The following is a 14,990-nucleotide window of genomic DNA, read 5'->3' on the forward strand; positions in this document are numbered from 1 at the left end:
CAAATTGAGTAGGGTCAAACGCTGACGCCACATGACAAAGGCCTTTCTATGCATGTCCCTTTGTATGGTGTCTCTCCGCATGCAGGTTTTCCCCCCAACTGACCTTTTAAAGAGATTAAGTTGTATCTAAACTGCTAGCGTAAACACGGAAATCCACTTTACTCCACACTACTTTGTTCTGTATCTGATTTATTGTGGAGTAATACGATACTAATCCACAAAAACAGCTTTTTTCTTTTGGTAAATGTATGGCTCACATCCATTGCTCTTCTCGGCTGGTGCATTGATGAATTCGGGAGACTGAGAAAAGTCTATACTTATTGTGCCCCAACAGCAGTGGAGCACTGATTCGTAGGATGCCAATACAATAGCTACTGTGTTTAGATACCGTTTCACGATCGCCTCTGAGATGATCTATATTAAAGCCTTAGTGAGATTTCACTTACAGATTTGTACATGGATTTATATATAGTATTTACCAAATCAAAGTTTATTGCTGGTGTACACAGATTTGCATTTGTTATAGCAAGTGCAGGAAAATGCTTATGTTACTAGCTCCAAGAGTGCAATAGAATGTCTAATTTAATACTAGTCATTTCAAGACTCATATAGTCTTAACACTGACTCATCAAAAAACAGATTATTCACTCCAACATATTGAGCAATATATTTATATTGTATACTAATGTTTGTTATATACATCGGGATGAATTAACATATTTAACTATGTTGTTATAATGGAAACACCACTGTGGGATCATCGCCAAACAAGACACCCTGCCGAGACAAATGACGACCCTAGTACAATAACGTTGGTAGATTCTGCTCCATGTGCACTTACGTAAAAAATGTATTACTCTATTTTTAGAATGAGTTGTTTTTACCATTTAATTATTCAGAAATGGCAGCGATTTTGACTCTCATTCGAATCATAACACGAGTGACAAAGAGATTATAGCTGGAGGAAGGCAGCAACAGCGTTTGACTTGGAACTGTTTGAGTGAGTGAATACAAGGTGTGTCTATCAACAAACTAGTACTGAATGAAGTTGGATATATGATCTTAGAGAAACAACAACATGAGGCAAAAAAATAACACTCCTGTTTACCTTGTCAGGTGAACCTCAGGTATGGGCCTCAGCTCTTTGGACATAAAGTTCTCCACCACGGGTGAGTCCAGGTTGGCCGAGCCGTTGCTAAGCCGGTCGCTGCTCTCGTATCCTGACTCTGTGAGCTGGATCCTCCAGTCGCTGCGCACCTTTAGTGTGTTCGCCATCACAGTGGTGCCCTTTGACCTGTCCTTTCCCTCCGACTCCACCGAACTGCGGCTGCCGCCCGTTTCAGGACGCTGCTCATCCTCATAGATGGTCATCAGGCTCTTGGGCTTGTGCTCTTCACACCCACCCCATGTGAAGTCCCTGTCCATGTCTTTTTTGTTGGGGGGTGGCGTCCTCTCCTGGCTGGAAGGTCTCCGGTGGGGGCTGTGCTGCCGGTGCTCGTGACCCCCTCCACCACCACTACCACCGCTAATCACACTATCCACATTTAGCACCTCACGCATGGGCTTCCATGGCCGACTGGGCCTGCTGCTACTACTGCTGCTGCTGGAGCTGGAGTTGTCATTACGGCTGCCCTCCCGGCTGCTGTCTGTGTCATAGCCATTGGAGAGCTGCTCCAGTCTCCGGCTGTAATGGCCGCCACCGAAGCCCCTACTGCTGGGAGGGGCTGGATGTACATGGACCCTGGAGTGGGAGCGAGGAGGCCCCTCGTGTGAGGAGGACCTGCCACCAAAGTGGGGGGTCCTCTCTGTCTTGGTGGGCCCTTTGCCCTGGCTGGCGTACAGGTGCGTATCCAGGTACTGCTTGCAGCCATTCTCCGGTGGGGAGGTGGAGCGTGAGTACCTCTCTGGGATTGGATCTGAATGAAAGGATTTTATGTTCAAGTGGTTTATGAGGATAGGTGCAGTGTGTGGGTACATGTTTTGTAAGGACATTGTCCTAGAGGTGTGTCTGCTACTTAAAAGGATGTGGAAAATATTTTTCTACAGGTTTTGCTGTACATGAAGGAATAAATATGAAGGAAAAAACGATCAAGATAAAAAAATAAACATGTTTGGCGACATTACGCCAAGGCTTGACTGAAAAGATGCAAACAAAACCCCATCAATTAATCTGAGGCCAAAGTAGGGTGGTAGGAGAGAAGTGGGTGGTTTAATGGTCCAAGGTTGCTAGGAAAAAGTCACTTTTTTAGCAGGGCTAATTCTGATTCCAACATTGCAGTCGAGCTGGCATAGTATCCAAACTGCCGCCTGTAATGCCAAATGCCAGTAGATTGTGACACGTTGCCAAGTGCAGCAACTGACTTTCAATGCCATTCCAACCCAAGACACAGGGTTTGCCAAGGAAGACAGCAGGGGCGTAGTGTGGGATGTGAACAATGGGGTCGTGGTGAAGTTTACTGTAGGGACATAGAGTACCAGTCAAAAGTTTGGACACACTTACTCATTCAATGGGTTTTCTTTATTTGTACTATTTTCTACATTGTAGAATAGTGAACACATCAAAAAAGAAAAAAATGTTTTTTTAAAAGTGTTAAACAAATCCAAATCTATTTTATATTTGAGATTCTTCAAAGTAGCCACCCTTTGCCATGATGATAGCTTTGCACACTCTTGGCATTCTCTCAAACAGCTTCATGAGGTAGTCACCTGGAATGAATTTCAATTAACAGGAGTACGTTGTAAAAAAAAATAAAAAATGAGCCAATCAGTTGTGTTGTGACATGGTAGGGGTAGAATACAGCCCTATTTGGTAAAAGGCCAAGTCCATATTTTGGCAATAACAGCTCAAACAAGTAAAGAGAAATGACAGTCCATTATTACTTTGAGACATGAAAGTCAGTCAATGTGAAAATGTCAAGAACTATAAAAAAGTTTCTTCAAGTGCAGTCGCAAAAACCATCAAGCGCTTTGATGAAACTGGCTCTAATTAGGACCGCATCAGGAAAGGAAGACCCTGAGTTACCTCTGCTGCAGAGGACAAGTTCATTAGAGTTGCCAGCCTCAGATTGCAGCCCAAGTAAATGCTTCACAGTTCAAGTAACAGACACAACATCAACTGTTCAGAGGAGACTGCGTGAATCAGGCCTTCATGATGGAATTGCTGAAAAGAAACCACTAAGAACACCAACAAGAAGAAGAGACTAGCTTGGGCCAAAAAACATGAGCAATGGACATTAGAACGCTAGCAATCTGTCCTTTGGTCTGATGAGTCCAAATTTGAGATTTTTGGTTTCAACCGCCGTGACTTTGTGAGACGTAGAGTAGATGAACAGATGATCTCCGAGAGGGCACGACAGGCACGACAACACCTTTTCCCCCCCAGGAGACAGAAAAGATTTTGCATGGTTCCCCAGATCCTCAACACATTATACAGCTACACCATCGAGAGCATCCTGATCGGTTGCATCACTGCCTGGTATGGCAAGTGCTCGGAGTGAAGGAAAAGCAGCCGACAAGTCCTCAACATATTTGGAAACTCGGTCAAGACTGTTGGAAAACCATTCCAGGTGAAGCTGGTTGAGAGAATGCCAAGAGTGTGCAAAGCTGTCATCAAGGCAAAGGATGGCTACTTTGAAGAATCTCAAATATAAAATAGATTTAGATTTGTTTAAAACTTTTTGGGTTAATACATGATTCCATGTTTTATTTTATAGTTTTGATGTCTTTACTATTATTCTACAATGTAGAAAATATTAAAAATAAAGAAAAACCCTTGAATGAGTAGGTGTGTCCAAACTTTTGACTGGTACTGTACATCTGTAGACAAGAGGAAGGTGTAAATAATGGACGCCGGGAGGCCGTATGTGTCTCTGTGGTGTAGCAGTAGGGGAAGTGACCTGACGTTGTGACGTCTGTGAAGATATTATTGATGAATGGTGCGTGTGTGTGTGTATTCCCTGCTGGCTGTCCATGACTCCTTGAACTGATGAGTCTGTGGCCTGGAGATGTGCATGATTGAGAGGACAAAGTGTTTGTATGCGTGTGTGGTTGTCTTTCAAGGACACCGAGTCATGCCCGCCACTTTCAAAAGATATGACCAGGGGGCACACGCACACACAAGCTCGATATTTCTATACTGGATGACACTTGTACCCTCGCTGTACCCACCACTAGCAGAGCATGAAGCTACTATACATACAGTACTACCTCTATCAAATGTTCTTTCGCTTAGGAATATAAAAATAAAATCTAAATAGAAACAATTGACTAGCACATTTAATGGAAGAGGATGAAACATTTTTAAGCCCTAAAACCATTACAGGGGACAAAAAGTGTTTGTACCACAAAACAAGGTGTGCAGTATGCAATAGCCCGTGGTATAATTGGTGTAATCGTGGACCAGCTGGGTCCATGTAACACATTGTGGGCCACATATGTCAAATGAGAAAAAGAGACACTGTTAAAGCTTTACTTGTCAAAAATATGCTCTTCTAATTACCGTCCAACTCTATTAACTGATGGAGCGCTTGAACAAGGAGTAGCAGGAGATGCACTAAGGGACCAGTATTTAACATTTGGGTGATTTTGACTAACAACTGGCCTTCTCATGATTCCAATGGCTCTGTTGGATGGAGCATTGTTCTTTCAAAATCAGGATTGTGGGTTTGATACCCACCCCCCCCCCCCCCCCATACACACACACACGCGCGCACGTCTGGGTGTATGTTTTTTAACTGGAAATCCCTTTGGGTAAAAGTGTCTCCTAACTCATCATATTAATATTCATTAATAACATGACAGGGTGTGTGATCTAGGATTCAGGCCTGCACTGAGTCTCAGGTGTACAGAGAAAGTTATGAGAGGTTATATTCCACAGCGCTTTAGATGTAACCTCTCCTGAGAGATAGAGTCGCTACAGAGGGATTCTGCTGAAGGGGCGTGCGAGAGTTAAATCACCTCGAACATAACTGTTCACATGGCGTGTGTGTGAGACTTGTGTGTGTGTGTGCGCCTGTTAGTGGATCTGTGTAAGAGTTTCTGTTAGCTGTGTGTGTGTCTGTGTGTGTCGACAGATGGTTTAACTATGGCTGTGATGAAAACACAGCACATTTGTCTTTTAGGGTTGGAAGCTAAAAATCAACACAGTTACACTATGCTAGAGGAAAACTGGGTAATGTGTTCTGGTAACACTAACTCCTATATTTCCTACATAGTGCACTACATTTGACCAAAAACCTGTGTTCATAAATATTGCACTATATCGAGAACAGGGTGCCCTTTATGATGAAGCCAATGTCTCCCATTGACATCAACACTTCCTATCTGACCCGAATGCTAACTTTCTGATGCTTCTCTTTTTCCAAGTATGTCCAGTAGCTTTGAGGTCAACTTTTTAGTGGAGTGCTAGCCTGTTCACGAGCAGCACTAGAGATGGATTTATTTCACTTACATCAACTATAGTGTCACTTCCAGTCTCGCCATTCATCACGGGCATGACGCTAGCGTCTGTTAGCTTGGTGCATTCAATCACAAAGGGACGTGAGCCTGGTGCTAACAGGGACACTTGTGGTTGCATGGTGGATTTGGGGGCTAGTTCATTTTCAGTTCCTAGCACCTTGCCCCTAGTTTCTACCCCTTTGGTGTTCAGAGAAATTAAATGACAGGATAGGTGAGAGAAATATGACAGAGGGTTAGAGATTAAATTTTTTTTTGGGGGGGTGAGGAGGGCAGGCTTGAACAGATGTCAGAATTCTAATCCTTATCCTGACACAATGCTCCCAAACCACCCTGTCTGGTTGATTATGTAAGGGCCAGTACAGTGAAATGCTAGTCGTTGGTGTTGGTCAGGTGATTTGATGTTATGTATGTTGATAATGGTGGGTTGCGTGTGCATTGTGTACACCGTTGTGTCAAGGGTTATCATATCTTAATTTTATTTATCTCTTTATGTGTGTGTGCATGTAAATCTGTGTGTGTGTATATGTGTGTGAGAGAGTGTGCCTGTGTGTAGTTCAACACCTCTGTAGTGGGCATCCTGTCTCCTCCTCTCCATCTTGTCCTGGTCTCTCCTGGAGGGGTGCATCCCCCGGACTTCCACTGCCTTCTGGGCCACTTCTCTGGATATGTCCTTCAGACGGCTCTTAGGATCACTGGTGCCCAGTGTCACTGCAAGACGGGGAGAAAGAAACATTATGTAACACATTCCATTTCAGTAATTTTGAGAAACTGATACAGAGTGACTTAAATTCCAATAGACAATACAAGGGGCAGAAACACAGCAAAAAGAATGTGTAGCAAGTCAAAAACGCAAGTGGGAACTTTCTCCTTCTAAAGCCAAATACAAGAAGAGAGACAAAACTACAGTAACTTAGGCCACCCCAACTCCCTCTCCATCGTCCACACCCTCAATCCCTCCTCTTCCCCACTCCCCTCTATACCGACTAGACCCCTGGACGCATTGAACAGTGCGGAGTGTGTAAAGGAGGGAGAGTGGGGGGAACTTTAGGGCCGACCAATGTGCTAATGTATACGGCGGGCTTGTCTGCTGGGTGAGGGGAAATGCACCGAGGTGGAACCCGTGGAGCTGCAGAAACCATTTCCTTATCCTTCCGAGTGTTATCTCTCGCCATGTAGGAGAAAGTCAGAGACGACGGAGAGAACTAGAACTATGCACTGCGGTCATTTCAGACCCACCCTCTGTAGCACAAAGAATGTGCTAGAACAGGTTCTCCGTGAATATGATCACTCCCAGCTCTCCAAGATATAGGCCTCCAATTGAATTCATGATAAGAGAATTTGGTCTTACCAAATTCTCTTATCATGAATTCAATTGCACATTGCAGTCACTCCATTGCCTGAATTAAGTGTTGTGAGGACAATTCATCGCTTTTCCCACAAGGTACTTGACTGCTATTGTTGTCAGTCATTCAGAGTGGATTTGCTGTTCTCAAAAGCCCTGAGCTACTGGTAACATTTTCCATTGCTGGGGGATAGAAAACAGTCAAAACACATTGTACAGTTGAGCTGCTGGCTTTAAGCAGGGAGTAACAACAAAGGGGGACCAAAACAAGGGCAGACATAACGCCATGCTCCACAATAACAAAGGAATGTGCAATAATAACTAAGGCTGAATCGCAAATGGCACCCTATTTCCTATATTGTGCGCTACTTTCGACCAGAGCCTGTATGTAAAAATACCTCTCTCTCTCCCACCCCCCAACCGTCGTACCTGGTCCTCGGCCCCCGCTAGTCTGGCCGCTGCCCCTGGTAAAGGTGGAACTATGGATAGAGGGGTTCTGGCTCTTCTGTTTCAAGCCGCCAAGGCCCAGCAGGGCATTCAGGTTCTCCCTGGTCAGGTCCAGCTTCTTGGGGCCTGGAACTGTAGACTCAGGCGCTGGGTGGTCGGAAAGGAGAAGAGGATGAGAAAAATCAGGGTTGGGATCAATTTTATCAATCCCAAAAAGCAATTCTTAGGTATTTTGTAATGCAATGCCATTAGCTTTTCAGTAAATTCCCGAAAATATCCCCAAAAATGTAAAATAAATACAAAAAAGTGGAGCGCTACCCAGTTAACAAAATGTGTGATAACATTTAAATGGTCGCTCTTTCTTCTTAAGCTCGTCTGTTGCCTCTGAAGGCAACATGGCAACGTGACGACCTGAGGCGAGGCCAGCTCAGCGAGTTAGAGGGAGGATCATTAAGGGGGATAAATCCCACCCCACCCCAAACATATCCAAATGTTTTTAATCCCCACAAAGAAATGTTCAGCTTTTGTCATCAACAACTTCCTGCCATTGCCAACAGCAATGAGTATTATGGTTGAGGTTGACGTCAGAAATAAATAAATCATACGAAAAAAGAAGTGGGCACCCGAGTGGCGCAGCGATCTAAGGCACTGCATCTCAGTGCTAGAGGCGTCACTACAGACACCCTGGTTCGAATCCAGGCTGTAACACAACCGGCCGTGATTGGGAGTCCCATAGGGCGGCGCACAATTGGCCCGGGTTTTGCGGATGTAGGCCGTCATTGTAAATAAGAATTTGTTCTTAACTGACTTGCCTAGTTAAATAAAAAAGCCTAGTGGTTAGAGCGTTGGACTAGTAACCAGAAGGTTGCAATACACTTAAACATCCAACTAGAATTGCTCAATTCCGACAGCTATCCCAAGATTCACAGCTTTTCCAGAAATCCCAGTGGAATATTCCTGTAATCAGGAGGCAATTAAGCAGGACATTTTGGAAGTGATGACACACAAACTTGTTTTAAAGTGCAGCACGTATTTGTAGAGTTATAGTCACTTTGGTTAATAGGGGCGGCAGTGTAGCCTAGTGGTTAGAGCGTTGGACTAGTAACCGGAAGGTTGCAAGTTCAAACCCCCGCGCTGACAAGGTACAAAAAACTGTTCCTAGGCTGTCATTGAAAATAAGAATTTGTTCTTAACTGACTTGCCTAGTTAAATAAAATAAATAGCACGTCTTTTCTGGTTATCCACAGTCTAGACACTTGACATGAATGTCTTCAAAAGACACCAAAATTCCATCCCAAACAGACCCAATTGACCCCATCACTTTTATGTACACACTGCAACGTGTACTGTACAACGTATTTTTTTTTACGATTCTCACTCAGACTGAATGTGGTGGGGCTGACACTTAATAAAAAGCTATTCATGGTCATCTGGCAGGGGGCTCACAGTTTGACCAAAATATTTCAAGGATGTTCTGGTCAAAACTTTTAAGAACCACTGCTCTGTGGCAGTGGCAATCATTTGGTTAAGTGTGCATTTCAACACACGCCATCCAAAAAAAAAAAGTTAACCACAGTCACACCATTGGCAACACTTGCTGACATTACTTCCAAATGGCTGGTGCTGCAGAACTCTACTCTTAGAAGAACGTATTGGCTGAGAATTTACTGCATGACTTAAATATAGCACCCCCTTGTTAAGCATGAATTAAAAGAAACTATGTTTTATAAACGTGGTATGTGGTTCCTTGGAATTGGTACAGATGAAGCTGAGGAACGGTGGTTTAACCAATTTGGAAAGGGGGACCGTTTTAATCTGGTCTCCAAAAGACCTAGACCAAGAACAAATTTTGGTCTCAAGTTGTCTCAAGTCAAAGATCATTAGATAGACTGCATCTGCATCGCAAAAGCACATCTTGGTTTTGACTTGGCATTCTGAAAAAAAACATTTTCTGCATGATTTTGAATTGTAAATTGAAAGCAGTTATTCCCCTCAATGTGCTGGAACGTTCCCATGACTCTAGGGTTAGTTGTGTAGTTCTTCCCATAAAAGGAACGAAAAGAGAATGTTCCTTTGTCCGATGTCTTGTATACCTTGGACGTCTCCGTTGACGGGGGTCTTGTAGCGGGAATGATCGCAGTTCTGGCGCGAGGCGTCATCTACGGAGATGGCGCTGCCGTCTGGTTTGGAGTAGAATAGGAGGAGGGGCTGGAAGTGGCCTTTGATGCATTTGGTGGCAACGTCTTTCCACCGGGTCCCAATCTAGTTTAGAGGAGATGAGATATAGAGGTCAATATTGTGTGTGTGTGTGTGTGCGCGCACACACACACACGTCTGGAAGGCTGTTTGTCTGTGTACCACACACACACACACACACACACAAACTGGCATTTTCCCAATGTGACAAGAAGTCACCTTTGTCTTACTGGCAGCAACCAGTTTCCTCATCTCATTACCCTGAGAGGTCTTTTCAGAAGATGTGTTCTTTAGTGACAATATACATTACTACTTTTGAAGCTCCTGTATTTGAGCACCAGTTGAGCACCAGTTGCCAAAATCTACATTTAAAGAAGGTCCCCAAACCCTAGCTCTGTTCTGTGTACACCTTTCAGAAAACACTGATTCGTTCAAAATGGTTGACACAATACTCCGCTGCAAGTAATGTCGAATGCATTGTTAAAAATGAGACGCATGGATAGTGCACAAACAAAAACCTTGGAGGGATGATTTTGACACAATGCTTTCTGTGACGTTCTTTGTACCGCTACCCCAAAACATGCGCTGACCATAAACCAGAAGAAGCGCAATTGGATCCAAGCTTATTGCAAACTGTTCAGAGATTAATTTTACTTTTCTAATTCCACACAAAACTCTGATTGGCCAAGGAGGCATTGTTGTACACTGCATTTTCCCTTTGTCCTGGATCTTAAGTGAAAAATATGCACTGAAGCGGAGTCTCACAATCACATTAGCTGAGCTGGGCTAGGTGTGTGCCTCGCTAGAAAATGCCACAGAGGCAGACTGGAGGCTAACAGATGCTAGTGTGCTCCCTAATTAACCAAATGAACGAAGGGGGAGAGAGAAGCAGAAGGTAATACACAGTGAAAGAGGAAGAGAGAGAACAAAGAGTGAAGAGAAAGAACAAGAAAGGAAAGCAAAATGAGGGAAAAGAAAAAAGGATGGAGAAACAAAAGCTGGAAGAGGTTGCTTTGAGTTGGCATTTTGATGGTGAACACTTTTCTTTGCCCGGGACAAAACACAAAAAAGATATATATAGGAGAAACACTGAACCACTACTGCAACAATACAGCAAAAAAAATAATGAATGACAAGAATGATAGTCAACAAAACACAACCTGTAAAATATAAATATAGTGGAAGTTTTAAAAGCTATCCATAAACTGTAGGGCATGTCTGCTCGTTACTTGGTGTGAGGCAGTGAGAGAATGAGGAGCAATACAGCAGGTATATGGAGTGTTATTTAGCTGGCTAAGAGTGCTGTACTGTAGCCGTCCGTCCCAGTAGGGCCGAAGTGCACACACTGCATAAGCTGCTGATGGATTGACTAGGAGCCAGCCAGCCCCTGCACCGCAGTCCAGTCAAATGCACTGGACACACACACACCGTGCCGTTTATTAGCACACTCACTTATGCATGCGCACACACACAGTCATGCGCACGTAAAAGTCCAATTTCAACCACGAGTCATTTCAATATATTCAAAAAGTCCACTAAACAGTATATCTCAACTGTGGATGACTGATGACGCAATTAACTGCTTTAATAGTTTCCATTGGGAAACCCTAGTACACTACTACTGTACAGGTGCTGCTGCTGTGTGTGTGCGTACACTTTTGTGTGTGTACTTGTGAAAGCGTGTGTGTACGTCTCTCCCCCACACAAAAATAGTTATTAAAAGTAACACCCTTGCCTTTCTTGAACTAACACTTTTCCTTTCTTACTAGCTCTGACTGTGTTCATAGCTACTTTGAGGAAAAATGTACTAACTACGACTGTGATGCATGGTTGTCTCACCTAGCGATCTTAAGATGAATGCACTATTTGTAAGTCACTCTGGACAAGTGTCTGCTAAATGACTAAAATGGGGAAAAAAGGTGTCCCACTGGGCACAGACGTCAGTTCAATGTCTAGTTTTGATTTACACTGAACAAAAACAAACACAAAAATATAAATGTATGTAAAGTGTTGGTCCCATGTTTCATGAACTGAAATAAAAAGAACCCAGAAATGGTCCATATGCACAAAAATATTATTTTTCTAAAATTTTGTGCACAAATTTGTTTACATCCCTGATGGTGAGCATTTCTCCTTTGCCAAGATAATCCATCCACCTGACAGGTGTGGCATATCAAGAAGCTGATTAAACAGCATGATCATTACACAGGTGCATCTTGTGCTGTGGACAATTAAAGGCCACTACTTTTGTGACACAACACAATGCAGATAATTTAATGTTAATTTCTCTACCATAAGCCGCTTCCAACGTCGTCTTTGAGAATTTGGCAGTACGTCCAACCGGCCTCACAACCGCAGACAACATGTATGGCGTTGTGTGGGCAAGCGGTTTGCTGAAATCAACGTTGTGAACAGAGTGCCCCATGGTGGTGATGGGGTTATGGTATGGGCAGGCATAAGCTACGGACAACGAACAATTGATGGCAATTTGAATGCACAAAAATACCGTAATGAGATCCTAAGGCCCATTGTGAGGCCCATTTTTTTTAAGGTATCTGTGACCAACAGATGTATATTGGCGTCGGCTAATGGGATACTAATAAATACAAAAATCTGTATTCCCAGTCATGTGAAATCCATAGATTAGGGCCTAATCAATTTATTTCAATTGACTGATTTCCTCATACTGTAAACAGTAAAATCAATGAAATTGTGCATGTTGGGTTAATATTTTTGTTCAGTATACATTTGGTTGAGTTTGATGAAAGCAAAGAAGAAATACCCTTACGTTGATTACTTTTTCCAACACCAATTAGTTTTCCATGTTGATTCAACGTTATCGCCTTGATTTTTGGGGGGTTGATTCAACCAGATTTTGCCCAGTGGGTGTGTGTGTGAGCGAGCCTCCTTGTGTACGTGTCTGTGTGGGTGGTAGTGATTATAGCAGACTTTTCAACCCCGGGGGTGGTGAAGGGCGGTCGATGGGGCTCTTAGACGATAAAGACGGTGGTGATGGAGATAAGAGGTGGAGCGGGGCGCTCCTTGCTCTCTCTTAAAACTGCCTGCTTTTATCGGTTCAGACAAGTACATTTATGCACTGCGCTTTGAGTTGCTGCCTGGGGACAGTTTAGCTCCCTGTAGACTGCAGGTAGCCTATTGTATCTAAATCAGTTCATGGAAACCGTTCCATTGATATCAGATTGTGTTTCTATATTATTTAAATCGTCAAAGAACTATTCAAGCCAGTTACCAACGTAACATTACTTTAGTTAGTCTTGTTATAAAATGTATGTGCACGCTAGTGCATGTGTGTGTGTGGTCCGAGCTTCATATTGCACCACAGCAAAAGACTCAGGGGCTATGAGGGCATTGGGTGAGGTATGTGTGTGTGTTTGCTTACTTGCTTGGTGAGTGTGTATTTTGGTGTTCAAGACGCATCAGCGAGCTCTCACCTCTTTGACGGTGGCGTCGTCGAAGAAGACCCATTTGGCGGATTTGGTGTGGAAGGCAAAGGCACAGTAGTGGCGGCTGGAGTAACAAATCATCCCCACCAAGAGCAACTCTCCCTTTTTGGCGTGCTCGTCTGTCACCCGGTAGAAGAGCTGCGGACACATACACACGTTTCAATTACTTTATTTGGATCAAATGAGATAGAAATGACCAAAATACACAAAAACAATCCCATGCTGCCCACGAGTAACCTTGCCTGATGACTTACGTTAGCTGCCCGAACTAATGCCTAGGTTTTAGTTCAATGGACCAACACAGTCTTGCATTATGCAGCAGACCCGGGTTCGAACATTCTTAGTCACATATACAGCCCTTTGGCCAAAACTATCATGCTAGCATTTGGACAGCATAATTGCCCTTCAACTTGGACTGTTGGACTCGTTTGCATTGTACATTTCCACAAATCGAGCAGTTTCCATCAAGCTAATTCAGGCAATTATCAGTGTAACCAAAGCCTCCCACCAGTTTGAAAAGACCACTGGATGAAGAGTTTGTGAAATAACCTGTTTTTCCCAACCCGTATTTCCTGAATGGCCAGTTCTCTTTGGCTATGGGAGACAATGGATTCCTAGGAAAGGGGAGGTTTTCTCCAACACCCAGCACAGTCACATGAACAGTACAAGTATGAATCAAGACCTTTGTGGTACTTGGTGGGGCTTCTGCTAGACTAATCCAGTTCTGGAATGCACTCAAAACAAGGAGAGGGGCAAAGAAGAATCTGTGCCTGTAGTCTAAGGGGGCTGTTGTGTAATACGTTGGGCCTGTTCTGTGAGAGTTTGGCCTAGGTTTGACACAGGTCTCACAGAAGCTCATTCTGTGCCTGTAGTCTTCAAGAGGTAGAATTGCGCAATATGTTGGACCTGGCCTACAAGAGTTTGTTCTAAATTTGTAGTAGGTTTAACCGAAGCTCATTCCGTTTCTGAAAAAACAAACATCTTGAAGGAACAGGAAGTGTCAGCCAGAGTAGAGTGTTACAAATTAAACCTACTGCATGCCCACGCCAAGGACACTCTGTACTCAAACACAGTCCCAAACTCACACATGTACAGAAAACACACACCACATCTTCCACACACGCTATGTTCTCTTACACATACCACACACACAACCTTTCTCTGACTCGCTCTCTCACACACAAACACTGTGCCGTTCCATCGTGGCACGAAGGAAGCATTGACACGAGCTGGCCTGTGCAGCAGAGGCTTTTTGATCTGCGACATGGGCCAACTGGGCATCACACCGCATGCTGCTTACGCAACTCTCCGACTTACAGAGGGATAAAGACCCACTTTATTTCTCACATATGCTCCACGGCACCAAAATAAACAGACCCCAACAAAATCAGGGCAAAGAATGGCAGCTGTGGAGGCTCCAAAAAACAAACATACACACAAAAACACAAGACAGAAAAACAAATTGAGTAAAACCAGAATGAAGTGATTCCATTCATATTCCAAAACAAATTCACAACAGTGTATTGTTTTTGTTGTTTTTCCCTATTCACGTAATTTTGGAGTGGAGGCAGACATTTTGTTTTGATGCAATCAGTGCCTTGGCCAATTTAATCAGACTACTTGACTAATCTGTTTTAGTACGGGCTGACAGTCGAAGATTATTGTGATTCTTGGAATAAGACGTTTTTAAATCTCATGTGAAGGTTTTTGGCCATCTCAAACTTTCTTCACAGGTATTTGGCTTGTCCTCCATCAGAGATCCAACTTTGGATCTCCATCTTTTTGTGAGAAATTGCACTGGTCACTCGAAACATTAAAAAAAGTATTTATAAAGTATAAATCGCCCACACTTTAGATGAGGCCATATAAAAAGACGTAACTAATGACTATATTTATATTTACACTAGAACAACCAACGCATAATTTCAAAAACTTAATTTCAATAAAAACCTTGAACCAACCTGTCCCTGACTTTTCCTAAATGTGTGCTTTACACTCTAGCAGTACTTTCAGAAAGATATCATAGAAGGTCAAAATGAGCATATGCATATTTAACAGTACAATAGCCGGACCTCGAGGAGTAC

The 14,990-nt window shown here is 43.4% G+C and overlaps 1 protein-coding gene across 1 annotated transcript in view; it reads right to left on the bottom strand.

The window, feature by feature from the left end:
- LOC110531744 (inactive ubiquitin carboxyl-terminal hydrolase 53) overlaps positions 1–14,990 on the bottom strand; it is a 64,919-nt gene that overhangs the window by 12,205 nt on the left and 37,724 nt on the right. Inside the window, exons 9-13 of the mRNA XM_036987590.1 lie at positions 12,895–13,044; positions 9,340–9,508; positions 7,229–7,393; positions 6,019–6,165; positions 1,109–1,916 (exon numbers count right to left, since the gene is read on the bottom strand). Of these exons, the coding sequence (XP_036843485.1) occupies positions 1,109–1,916; positions 6,019–6,165; positions 7,229–7,393; positions 9,340–9,508; positions 12,895–13,044 (1,439 nt within the window). The remainder of the gene's footprint in view (positions 1–1,108; positions 1,917–6,018; positions 6,166–7,228; positions 7,394–9,339; positions 9,509–12,894; positions 13,045–14,990) is intronic.

Source organism: Oncorhynchus mykiss, chromosome 9 (assembly GCF_013265735.2).
Source record: "Oncorhynchus mykiss isolate Arlee chromosome 9, USDA_OmykA_1.1, whole genome shotgun sequence".
In the NCBI taxonomy this organism is placed as follows: Eukaryota; Metazoa; Chordata; class Actinopteri; order Salmoniformes; family Salmonidae; genus Oncorhynchus; species Oncorhynchus mykiss.